Source organism: Lactuca saligna, chromosome 3 (assembly GCF_052625555.1).
Source record: "Lactuca saligna cultivar CGN05327 chromosome 3, ASM5262555v1, whole genome shotgun sequence".
Classification (NCBI taxonomy): Eukaryota; Viridiplantae; Streptophyta; class Magnoliopsida; order Asterales; family Asteraceae; genus Lactuca; species Lactuca saligna.
This window is the reverse complement of record NC_136419.1, coordinates 12,189,016-12,202,527: the sequence shown is the minus strand read 5'-3', so window position 1 is coordinate 12,202,527 and position 13,512 is coordinate 12,189,016. Positions and strand designations below refer to the sequence as shown.

At 35.3% G+C, this 13,512-nt stretch overlaps 1 protein-coding gene and 1 pseudogene across 8 annotated transcripts; both read left to right on the top strand.

Moving 5' to 3' along the window:
* The first annotated feature begins 421 nt into the window (after positions 1 to 421).
* LOC145034481 (BTB/POZ domain-containing protein At3g05675 pseudogene) lies at positions 422 to 3,855 on the top strand (annotated as a pseudogene). Of its 7 annotated transcripts, none has more exons than XR_013678080.1 (3): positions 422 to 655; positions 1,727 to 1,835; positions 2,396 to 3,855. The product of XR_013678080.1 is annotated as a BTB/POZ domain-containing protein At3g05675 pseudogene, transcript variant X3 (transcript). The 7 variants fall into 7 exon arrangements; XR_013678081.1 differs by lacking the exon at positions 422 to 655 and adding an exon at positions 1,154 to 1,370 and having other exon boundaries at positions 1,734 to 1,835; XR_013678078.1 differs by lacking the exon at positions 422 to 655 and adding an exon at positions 1,154 to 1,370.
* Positions 3,856 to 6,382: 2,527 nt separating this feature from the next.
* LOC145034480 (uncharacterized) lies at positions 6,383 to 8,099 on the top strand. Its single transcript, XM_078982903.1, has 3 exons — positions 6,383 to 6,699; positions 7,539 to 7,687; positions 7,809 to 8,099. The coding sequence occupies exons 1-3, from the start codon at positions 6,514 to 6,516 to the stop codon at positions 7,945 to 7,947; spliced, it is 474 nt and encodes a 157-aa protein (XP_078839029.1). The 5' UTR covers positions 6,383 to 6,513; the 3' UTR covers positions 7,948 to 8,099.
* Positions 8,100 to 13,512: the final 5,413 nt, after the last annotated feature.

Below are 13,512 nucleotides of genomic sequence, written 5' to 3'. Positions count from 1 at the left end.
AATAACAAGGGCCCCACATCAAATGCAATTGGGCCAAGTTGAACTAAAATAAGACTATATCCATGCAACCTGGATGGCCAATACATCATGAAGTAATGAACCAACCCTCATTCATATGTATCCATACTTTCTTTATTAATTATTACTTTTGCTTTCTTGAACAAATAACCCTTTTTTTAATTCTATCAAATACAAGCTATAATAATAATATTGTTATTTTAATAGATAAAGTAGGTACTATGGTAATCTTCCATTAAAAGAAGGGTGAAGGGTGTTTTATCTTTGAGTTATTATTGGCAACTCAAAGTTTAATGCTTAATTTTCCAATCAAAGACAAAAAAAGACACTTGCATTAGCCAATAATCTATTTAAAAGCATGGATATTTTGTTTTTGTCATTTTAGTGTTTATCCTTTTCTAGTGTATTGTTGTCCTCCCATGGACACATGGATATCTCTTCTGCAAACCAAAGCAATTGTCATCACACCAAACCCTAATTTATAGCTCACTTATGTTTATCCATTTGATTACCTATCTTCAACCCATCTCGATTCAACTTCATTCTTTGATACTCATTTCATAAAATTACCTTCTTGCTTTAATGTTAGAACAATCTTCCCCGTTCACTATGTTTGGGGAATCAATGCTTTAATAAGGTAACATTCAATTCTTGCTCTCCGAATATCGATTGTTTTTGTCAATGTTTAAATTTGCATTTTATGAATATTTGGATTCTCTTTCCTTAAGCTTTCGTTTTACTTTGATGATGAAGATCGTACCTTCGTATCCAATGTTAGTTTAGGCGTTTACAAAAATTACCCGTAAATAGGGTTTTCTCGATCACATGATCAAAATATATGTTCATTTTGTTTTAATTGCTTAAATGGACTTGGTTGTGATCAACATATTCATTCAAGTTGTGTTGATTGTTTACATGTTGGTTACAACAATGAACTTGTGTCGATCATATAATTGTATAATGTGAATATAAACCTTTGAATATTACAAGTACAACGTACTTGTTCCATCCCACAACACCTTTTTAGCATTCTCCTTTTCGAAGTTCATGTTTAATAGGCCCTTTTTTAATTGAAAAATAAAAAAGCAACCTCTTAATTTTTAGACATAGAAAAAATACCACTTGATTCTTTATTTACCTCTTAAAAGTTCAATGTGTTTGCGTATCTGAGAAAAACCAATTATGCCCTAAAAACACCAGAAGCCTTCGACGCCCAAATCTTCTCCCGTATACCCCTTTCTCCTCCATCTTCAATATCGCGTCCGCCTCCCTCCATTCTGCAAAGCTGCCACCGCTCGCTCCCCCTCCACCTCCGGCAGCCTCACTAGCCCCGCATCCGCTAGCTTCTGCAGGTAAGGGTTTTGCTTTTCTTTTCATCTGAAAATCGAGTTGAAGATGTTATTCCCCCTGAAAATCGACTATCAGATGTTTGTTTTCTTTTATTTCTTCCTCTGAAAATCGAGTTCAAGATACTAGGGCTTTTTTTTTCTTCCGAAGTAAGATTTTCGTTTCTTGATGTAGATGGTCAGTTCTTTTTTTCCTGATGCTGAAATCGTATGAGGTTTATTCTGATGTGCTTGAAAATCACAGCTGAACTTTTTTTTTTTTTTTTTCTTTCTGAAAAGATTAAAGTTTGAAATGTTCATTTTTCTGAGATCATATGTTCTTGATGTTATGCTGAAATCAGATGCTATGTGCTTTGTTTTAGTGTGCAGTGAAAAACAATTAGTAGATGGGGATAATTAAACAAACATTTTATATTGCCTACCATGTGTTTGCTGAATTGCGTAAATCAGGGGTTTGAATCGCCAAAAAAGGTTTCAAATCTATATTTATTCATAATATTTTACTAGTCTTTGATTGTTGCTGGGATTTCAGCCAAGTTCAAAACATTAAAAATAGTCTGTGCCACTTTCTATTTTTGTTATTCAAGAGGAAGTTGCAGTTGACAATTCCTTGAATATTCATTAATTTTGCCATTAAGTATTCGATCATTTGCTTGAACGAATCTTGTTATATCACAAGACACAAAGTGTTGGTGGTCTTCAAGCAACTCAACCTATGACTGTTGAAGAACAAGTAGCAAGATTTTTTATGCAAAAAATAAAAAAAAATCTATCTAGTTATAACATTGCTATATGTGAGATTTGGTTTCTCACTTTCTCTTTAATTATCAATTGAGTCACTCATGCTGTATATGAAATTTCTATGTATGATCTCTTTCTTAACTCATATATGAACCAATTATCTACACTTACATTTCTTTTCCCTTTTTATGTTACAAAGTTAGCAAACTACATTATGATTTCAACTTCAATACCAAATTACCAATACAAATCCTTCAATTTTAACAGGTGCATTTTGATTTTCATTGTAGAAAGCATGAAATTGGTAGCTACTTATCCAACACATGGAAACTTGGAAACTATTCTCCTTCAAGCTTAACGACATAAACACAAGTGATGTCACCATTCGTCTAAGAAACACCAAAGGAAGACCCGAAGTGTTCCATTTGCATTCATCAATCCTCAAAGATAAAAGCAAATATTTTGCAGATACACTTTCTGATCCAAATTGTGGTGATTCTATCGATATATACTGCTTAGATTCCAACTATGAACACCATGTTGACCTCTTGAAACGCCTCTATCTTCCCAAAGATTCTCTGTTAGAATCTTGGAATTCTTTCCACTCTGCTCTTGGTGTTCTTGAATTAGCGACAGAATTCAACTGTCACGAAATCATCGAAAGCTGTGTTCAGTATTTAGAAGCTGTCCCATGGGAAGATAAAGAAGAAGAATTAATCTTGAAAGTGGTTCCTAAACTGGGTCCATTAGCAATGCCTATTTTAGCTAGGGTTGACCCTGTTGACTTTTCCTCTACAAAAAACGTTTTCCTTTCTGCTATCCGTTTTGCCACCTCAATTGTTTCTCCATCAGCTCCATTTGGCGATGAGTTGAAAACTTCAGCTCAAGAACAATTGGAGTACATGTTAGGTGATGATGATGAAGAGATCCCTTTAGTCATAGCAGATGAAGAAGTCAAATCAGAGTCAAAGAAAGGACTCATGAACATTTCTTCTTCATTTGAAAAAGAGTTGTCTTGTTTACTTTCAGATACCGAATATGAAGTTGCAGAGAAGAAAGTAATGCAGTTGCTTTCGGATCTTGGATGGATTTGCAACATTCTTTCCAAAATGGAGCTCATGAAAGAGTTTGTTGACCAATGGATTGACCTTTCAGATAGAGTGATTGGGATTATGGATGACAAGATTTTGAAAAATGGAATGTGGGATTTGAAATTGAAGATTATAGAGTTAACAGGGAAGGTTTTGGATGCGGTTGGATATGGGAATGTGATCATGCCAGCTGTACGTAGAGTGGAGTTGGTGAAAACATGGCTTCCATATATCAGAAAAATGAAACCAGTTCTTGATTCTATTGGAGATAATGAGAGTGGATTTGTTTACAAAATGGATGATGATTTGTGTCAAAGTATTGAAGGGGCAATTGTGGCATTGTTATCAGCACTTCCATCGAATGATCAGGCGGATATTTTAGCAGACTGGATGAGTGGGGAGAAAGAGCAAGTGAAGTATCCTGATTTGAGTGAAGCTTTTGAAATTTGGTGTTATAGGACTAAATCTGCCAAAAGAAGATTGTTGGAGGGGTTGGATAGAGTTGGTAAAAGTAAAACTACTGTGAGCTTGTGATCACAAACTGAAACTGGTTGTTATTGTGGTTGTAAGTTTATGATATGTTGAAAAGGTTACAAGAAAGATTTAATTGTTGAGTTGTTTGCAATTTCTTGTTGCTAATTGAAGCCTTTTTTTATTGAGTTCCTGGATTGTTTCTTATTAATGGTGATGCTATTGCCATATATATTTACTTTGAAACATGAAATGATCTGTTAATTAGATGCTTCAATGGTAGTCATATGTAGTTTTTGTATATTTATTTCTATTTCTACTATAAAGAAAGCGAATTGGTGGAGTCTTGCATTTTAAGAGTTGCAGATTTTGATAACTCAAAAAGCACAAACATTTTATGCATAATTGAAATAGACACGGTGGAGTCCAGTTTCACGATGTCTTCTTCTTTTGGTAGAATCTTGCATTTTAAGAGGTGGAATCTTGTCTTTTGTTCTATCTAACAAGCCATCAACATAAATTCCATTCCATATAGAGGGAGGCATTAGGTTTGTGTCGCTTTAGGTTTACATTAGGTTTGTGTCGCTTTCGGTTTTTTTCTAGATTTAACTTTTCTGAAATGGGACGTTTGCATTAGGTTTGGTTTTTGTGGTTCATCAATTTTTAAGTTCCACGTTTTATTTTTGTTTTATGTTTAATTTTGATTTTGGTGAGGTGAGCGGTGGTGTTTGCCTAATGTGATGACGGAAGAAGAAGAAAGAGAGAGGGAGAGTAAGGCTACGTTTGATAGTTGCTGATTGAGAAATGTCTGTCTGAGTAAGAAATTCTTACTGAGTAAGAAATCATACTGTTTGATTTTATATCTGACTGAACGTGCTGACCGATGCAAAATGACTATTTTACCCTGATATGCTATTTGTTTTTATGCGATATAATAATAATAATAATAATAACCAACATTACACATTATATAAAGTATTTGAGTAAATATAACCAAAAAAGCTTCTAGAATAGTGGAAAAGAAATGATTTTGTAAACCTAAGGGTAGTGCTGTAAAACCTTTATTCCTTCCATCTCTTTCTCACTCAGACCTTGCTGACCGAATCAACCACCAAAATTTTGCTAATTAAACACTTTTAGCTGACCGAGTCAACCAAAAATGTCTGACTTGACTCGGTCAGATGTATATCAAACAGGACCTAAACTTGCGAGAGAATGGTCATGGTCATCGCAACATTCTGAACGTGTTATTGTGGTATACGTGTGTGGTTGTACATAAGTTTTAAATGGGTTGCACCTTAGTTAATTTTGTAACAATAAAAGAAACAAATTAACATCAACGGTTTGAAAACTATAAAAAAATAAAAATAATCAGTAAAGATCATATGGTCTATATGGTCTTTTTAAGTTGACCCAAACCAAATATGAAAAAGAAAAAAAAAAACACCACGGCAATGATGATGTGAAATTATTGTGTTAGACTTTTTTAGTATTACATATTTCACACTCTCATCATTAGGCTGTAAAAGAAACTGAACGTTCAGTGAACCGTTTGACGGGGAGTTCGTTTATTTAATAAATGAATGAACATGAATACAAATTTCTGTTTATTTAGTTAAACGAATGAACATGAACAACAATGATCTTGTTTGTTCAATTATATTCGTGAACGTTCGTTTATATTAGTTCATATGGGTTCCTTTCATTTTAATATATACTTAATTGTGTTTGATTACATTATTATATTATATGTTCAGTTATGTTTGTTTATCTTTATTCATTTTATGTTTGTTTAGCATGTTCACGAATATAAACGAACAAATATGAACAATGTAATTTGTTAAATGAACGAATATGAACAAAAATAACCATTCATTTATACGTCCGTGTTCGTTGATTTGTTCAGCTAACTTAAATAAACAAACATAAACAAATCTCCGTTCGTGTTCGTTTACAACATTAGTCATAATATTTACCAAATATATTTATTTTAAACATCTTATTATATCTAATTACTAGGTGTGACATCCATTTATTACATTGGTAAATTAAAAAAATATTAAATATCAAAATGTAAACATTAAGTATTTTTAAAAGTAATTTTAAAATAAAGAAGGACAAATATATTTATTGCAATTTATAATCATATTTATTACATTTAATATTTTACTTATATAAATATATGTATTATATGGTTTTTTAATTTTAAAAATTAAAAAAAAAAACTAAAAATTGATATGTAGATATTATTTATTTAAAAAATACCACAAAATAACAAGTATCAAAACTTATGAGAGATTAACATATAACAAAATGAATCTTCATTTATTAGAGTAGATCATTTGTTATATATATATATATATATATATATATATATATTAATAGATTTCAATAAAAACGTTACTCGGAAATTCAAAATTATTTATCGGATTTTGAATTTTTTTTTTCTTGAATTTCCAAATTTTTTTTTTTTTTTCCTAATCCGAAATTTAAGTCCCAAATATATAGAAAAATATTTTAATTCTGGACATAAATATTATTTTTCCGGAACACATCAAATAGGTAATTTCTATTAAATGCTTTTGTGATGGACGTAAATTATGTTAATTGAAATCGATTTATGTAGATTTACTTGCACATTCTCCATGTTTGAAAGCACCGAATAAATTGTTACCTTTTGTTTTACTAGATTTATGCTGTCAATAATATGCATCGTCAACGAGCAATCATCCCATCACCCTCAACACGCAGAGCAGACCGTCAACAACTACACATACGATGGAGCATCCACAAGTCACAACGATTTCACCAGTCTTTGTATCAAAACTTGACCTAATTCCCGATAGATGGCGAATTTGTATGTACAGGCGGCGCCGCCGACGGATCTCAACAGGAATACGGAGTGGTTCACGTACCCCGGCGTCTGGATCACCTACATACTCATCCTCTTCTTTGCTTGGCTAGCCGTTCTCTCCGTTTTCGGTTGTTCTCCTGGCATGGCTTGGACCATCGTCAATCTCTCTCACGCTGTGGTACGTCTTTCTGTTTCTCTTCTTTTACATCCGTGATTACCTGATTACGATTGTGTTAGAGTCAATTTGCTCTGTCTCGATGAGCTCATGATTTAGGGTTTAGAGACCGAATCCTCTGTTCAGCTTGCCTGATCCGATTTATCAATGTTTTGATTGTTGTTATAGAACTGATGTTGATGTATAGATGGATTTAGGTGTATACTAGAGTTTATATTGTGCTTCTGATAGTTGCAAGCATGTTCTCGAGTTTCTTAGGTCGTGTTTTGGTACTTCAAAATTCAAATGATCAATAACTTCTCGTTAGGGTTTGGACTTCATCTCAAGATGTTCATAAGCTAAGAACACTTTCTGACATACTTTGCAACTCATTGTACACCTACTAATATGCACATTATAATTGGTTATAGCTTTTCCTTATGTATAAGCATCTTTATAATCTATATGATATCGATATCATCAATAAGCTGTGTATCTATGCTGTGTATAGACTATGGAGATGAAATTCCAAGTTGATGTGTCAGCCTGTATTCATTGTCAGGCAGAGTAACTTAATTCAAAAGCTTAGCAAAGACTTTAAACTGGTATCAATGTATGTACCCTTACACAGTGTTCTTGATGTTGTTGAAATTCCTTAGTTATCCATTTGTGCCTGTGATACTCTTGATGGAGTTATCAGCCACAAACTTTCAACATTGAGCTTCTAATGCATTTCTGTCATAATTTGCACACTATTTATTGAGAGACTATAGAGTAGGTTTAAAAAGTTTCTGACCTATGCTCTATGCATGCTTGTGAGTGGACTGATATTATGATTGCTAATTTGTGTTTTTATCAATCAGATGACATACCATTTCTTCCACTGGAAAAAGGGAACACCTTTTGCTGATGACCAGGGAATCTACAACAGGCTGACATGGTGGGAGCAGATTGATAGTGGCAAACAGCTCACACGCAACAGGAAATTTCTTACTCTTGTCCCTTTGGTCCTGTAAGTTTTCTTTATTTTCTTCACCTTTCAATCTGTGTTTTTATTAGTTTCCTTTTTTCTTCATGTTAATCTTCTTCCAGTAGTTTGATTGGGGGTCTATGGTGATTATATGTGGATGCAGGTACTTGATAGCATCTCACACAACAAACTACCAGAACCCAATGCTGCTCTTAAACACCCTTGCAGTTTTTGTGTTAGTTCTTGCCAAATTTCCACACATGCACAAGGTTCGCATATTTGGAATCAATGCTGAAGAGTGAATTTTTTGTTTCCTCCTTTCTAAAAATGGCTACACCTCTTTGTTTTCAATTGCACACGTAACATTTCAAACATTAACCCATTTGTTTTACAATTGACTTGATGAATTGTGATTGCAAGCTTTTATCAAATGTTACATTCATTATAGTCCAAAGATTTAGTTTCAGGGATGAAAGACCTTTAACTCCATTTTCCTCTTAGAAGATTGTTTTTTTCTAGATTGAAATATATGAATAAACCGTCTATATGAGACTAAATGACATTTTTAACCTTTATATTCCGACAAACAATTTGCACAGTGTTCATCAATTGTAACTTCAAAGAAGTTGAGAAGAAAAAGGCAGTACTTAAATTTTTTAATACATTAGGTCATTCTGTCCTCAAATAGAAACAACCCTGTAGTCTTTTTGAGTAAGTGTGTGCTACTAAATTATACCACGATTTTAATATTTAATTTGGATATAGATCCATATTTTAGTGAATGTTTATGCTTATTTTTTTTGTACTCGATCAAAATAAGTTTTGATTTCAAAGATGATGACAATCATGGGAACTCAACAGCAAAAAGAAAAAAAATTGCATCCCACCATTTCATCTTCATCTTGTTCTTGGTTAGCCTTTGCTTTTTATAGATTTTGACCAAGTCAATTGCCACATTAGCAAAAATTGACCAAAGAGGTTTGGTGTGTTTGACGCGACATAGGTAACTGATAAACTAACTTATTTTTCGAGCTTTTTTTATGTTGTCGTGTTTGGTACGCCAAAAAGTAGCTTATAAGCTAACTTATTTTGAAAAACTATTTAGAGTAGTTTTAAAAACTATGTCAATGTGCAAAAAGCCAAATTCAGTATTCGTAATGACTAAAAAACATAACTATGTCCAATATAGGATGTACAAAGAGTCAAATTCAATATTCATAACAATTAAAAAAAACATAAATTAAGTTAGCCTAATCATGATATTGAGCCATCCACAATCATTTCCATGTTTCAAATCTTTTCGGCTTTCGTCATCTTAAAAAAATGATTTGGCGCATAGTTGAACTTCACTAGATATGTCAATTGCTTTAATTCGTTGTTTGACATTAACATTTAGAATGCGTTGTATATCTTCGATAGCTTTGTTCAATAACTTTATCTATCATATCATATGATTCCCAATTTTTGTCTTTCTATATTGTATATTGTTTCAGTAAGTTTTTCATCAACCTCCTTGAAAGTTTGATTTATTTATATTGTTGCTTCCTTATAATAACTTTTGGTATCATCTTGTAACATCTCGATTTTCAGAATAAAATTTCATTTTTATAATGTAGAATAAACACACATTTTCATAAAGATATAATCAAGTCAAAAGCATTTGTTCTTAAACCCTAATCGAAAATCAGAGTTATAAAAAACGTATCGTGAAATCTCAAATCATAAAATTGTTGATGTTTGTGCATAGTAATGCCTTCGCCTTCCCAAAATCTTATGAAGTACTTACAAAAATTTAATCCACAAATGTAAGCCAAACCATAGTAAGTTCCCTAAAATACAAGAGACAACAATATACATACAATACATACAAACAATGGCCTTTATCACAAAGTTGGTCTGCCCCTTTCGCCTTCAGCATAAAATTGGTCCGCCCCTTGGGCCTTCAACACAAAGCTGGTCCACCCCGACCTTCAACATATAACTGGTCCACCCCTTGCGCTTTCAATACAAAGTTGGTCCGCCCCGACCTTTAGCATAAAGTTGGTCCACTCCTTTGGACTTCAGCATAAAGTTGGTCCTCCTGGCCTTCAACATAAAGTTGGTCCGTTTCGAACTTTAGTACAAAATTGATATGCATCGACCTTCAACATAAATCTGGTCCGCCCGCCCTTCATCATATAACTAATCTTGCTTGAGTGTATTGGCCTACAACACGTAGTTGGACCGCCCTTAACTCGCTACATGATGTGTGTGTGTGTGTGTGTATATATATATATATATATATATATATATATATATATATATATATATATATATATATATATATATATATATATATATATATCAACAGATGAATAGACAATCTAACACCATGCAACAAACTGACTAGTCTACCTGTCTAACAACATACCCAGCATAAACACATCCTCATCCTATAAAGGATAAATTCTAACGACCGCGTTTCATGCTAGAAATAGTCATATTCCAAACTGACTAGTCTACCTATCTAACAACATACCTAACATAAACACATCCTCATCCTATAAAAGATAAATTCTAATGACCGTGTTTCATGCTAGAAATAGTCATATTCTGTGATCACTTTGGTCAACTATTATAATCTTTTTATGAATGAATAAAAAAGGATTATTCATATATTTATGTGCTTCAGTGTTATATATATATATATATATATATATATATATATATATATATATATATATATATATATATATATATATATATATATATATATATATAATATAAGACTAAACTACACATCAAAATAGAATAATAACTAGGACAAATAACCTTAACGAAAGAAGAATTGGTTGCGATGACGATTCCAGAGATATAAGGAACGCTCTAATCCGTCTTAGAATGAAGAGGTTAAGCTTCTTCTATAACGTCCCAAAATCTCCATGTAAAATTTCCATTTTTTAAAACCAATAGAGCATCATCCAATTATTTCAAAAACCCATCAAAACATGATAAAGTATAAAATAGTTATCAGAGTACAAATTATGTCATAAAATGCAGAATTTTGGTGGATATGGTGCGATTATGTCGGACACTTTCCTTTCGAACTGGAAGTACCTGAAACCATAATTATAAAACTATAAGCACAAAGCATAGTGAGTTCCCTAAATACCCACACCATGTATACATCACAGTTCAAAACTAAACTAGGTCTATTTTTATAACACTCGACTCCTAGGTATAAGTTTTAAAGCATTATGTACATGTTTATGGACCTACTCGACGAGTTCGTTGCCCCAACTCGTCGTGTAGAGGCGGGTTAGCGCGCGTGGATTATTGGACCTACTCGACGAGTTGGAGTGCCCTGACTCAACGAGTAGGAGGTGCTTATTAAAACCCTAATTTTTAGGTTTTGCACCCTATTTAAAGAACCTTAACTCCTCTACCCAGCCTCCCTTACCGGCCTATTGTCCAGAAACAAAGCCTAGCAAGCTAACTCTCCATTTTTGAGTGTGTAAGGCTAAAAGAGTGTGTTTTGGTGCATTTCTTGAAGAGATTTGAAGACTTGGAAGCTTGGAATGAGAAGGATCCTGTAGATCCAATATCTACTCATTTTGGTATTCATTTGAAGGTAAAAAGTCTTTACCTTGGCTTTCCATTTCTTAGATCTTCTCTCATGTATGAATATGGTCATTTTGGGGCAAAATGAGGTCATTCTCGGATTTAAACTTGTCTAGAAGATATGGTCTCAGATCTCCACTCCTTTTGGTCCCAAATTCATAAAGCTATTAACTTTATCTAGTATTAACCCTTCCCCATGCCCTAAACCTCATTCTAGACTTGGTTTTGGTATTCTAAGGGTATAAGACCTTGCATGCACGTAAAGTTTGCAACTTTACGTGGAATCTGTGCCTTAGGAAGCTAGATCTACAAGTTGGAGCTTTGGAGTAGCTTAAAAATCACTGAATGGGAAATGGATTAAAGGGACTCGACGAGTTGCATGGTCAACTCGACGAGTCAGATGAAGATTGACCGTTGTTGGTTCTGCATGGACTCGACGAGTCAGTGAGATGACTCAACGAGTTAGTTAGGATTTTCCCGACTTTTTGGACACACATGGACTCGATGAGTTGTCTGGAAACTCGGCGAGTCAACTAGGGTTTTCACGAATTCTCGAGTTTTGTAAGGACTTGACGAGTTAGTGAGCTACACTCGACTAGCTGGGTCAACATGGAATGTTGACCTTCACTGTTGACTTTATAGGTGGTGGAGTTCGTGGCTGTGATTCGAGAGTTTGACCTTATCACTACAGTTCAACATTTGTGAGGTGAGTTATTCTTACGATACTAAGGGGTCTAAGGCACCAATGTCGGCCCATTGGATTGGTATCCTAGTAGTTATTGATATGCTGAGTATGAGTTGGATATGCATATTAGTTCGATATGCTAGCCAAGGATCAACAGTACATTCAACACGGGTGTGCGGGTTATCTAGCGCATGTGGTGGATATGCAGGTCAGGGATCAGATGCCAGTTTCAGAGGTTCCAACAGTCAAGGATTTTGATGATGTATTCCCAAAGGAGTTACCCGGAGTGCCTCTGGAGAGGCAGGTCAAGTTTAGGATCGACCTAGTGCCAGGTGTGGCTCTATCGCCAAGGCGCCGTACCGGTTAGCACCTCGAGAGATGCAGGACCTATCATCACAGCTGTAGGAACTGCTGGGCAATCAGTTCATTCGCCCGAGCAGTTCTCCGTGGGGAGTGCCGATCCTCTTCATCAGGAAGAAGGATCGTTCACACCGGATGTGCATTGACTACCGGGAGTTGAACAAGTTGACGGTGAAGAACCGTTATACACTCCCGAGGATAGATGATCTTTTTGATCAGTTGCAGGGAACATCTTGGTTCTCCAAGATAGACCTGACATCCGGGTACCATCAGGTCAGGGTTAGAGAGGAGGACGTGGAGAAGACTGCGTTTCAGACTCGTTATGGACATTAGGAGTTCATGGTGATGCCGTTTGGGCTCACCAACGCGCTGACGGTATTTAAGGACCTGATGAATCGGGTCTGCAGACTGATGCTCTATCGCTCGGTCATCGTGTTCATAGACAATATCTTGGTGTACTCCAAGACCCGTGAGCAGCATGAGGAGCATCTATGGGAGTTATTGGGAGTTTTGAGATGAGAACGACTCTACGCCAAGTTCTTAAAGTGTGAGTTTTGGTTACGAGAGGTTCAGTTCCTTGGACATCTCGTTAACCAGGCGGGGATTTTGGTCGATTCAGCCAAAATCGAGGCGGTTATGCAGTGGGAGGTTCCGAAATCTCCCTTGTATACCAGGAGTTTCTTGGGATTGGATGGGTACTACTAGAGAATCATACATGATTTCTCCAAGACTGCAGTACCCCTCACTCGTTTGATGAGGAAAGGGGTGGATTTCTGGTGGGGCCTTGAGCAACAGAGGGCCTTTGAGACCGTCTGACAATGACTTTGCTAGACTCCAGTCTTGACTCTCCCAGAGGGAGTTGAGGATTTTATTGTGTTCTATGATGCATCCCTCACGGGACTGGGACCAGTCCTCATGCAGAGAGAATGAGTGATAGCTTACGCTTCTCGGCAGTTGAAGCCGCACGAGACAAGATACCCTACTCATGATCTGGAGCTTGGAGTGGTGGTCTTAGCTGTCAAGATTTGGAGACATTACCTCTATGGGGTCCACTATACCATATACATTGACCACAAGATCCTGAGACACATCATGGATCAACCGAACCTGAACATGAGACAACGCAGGTGGCTGGATGTAGTCAAGGACTACGAAAATGAGATCCTTTACCACCCAGGTAAAGTGAACATGGTTGTGGACACTCTGAGTTGCAAGTCAGCTG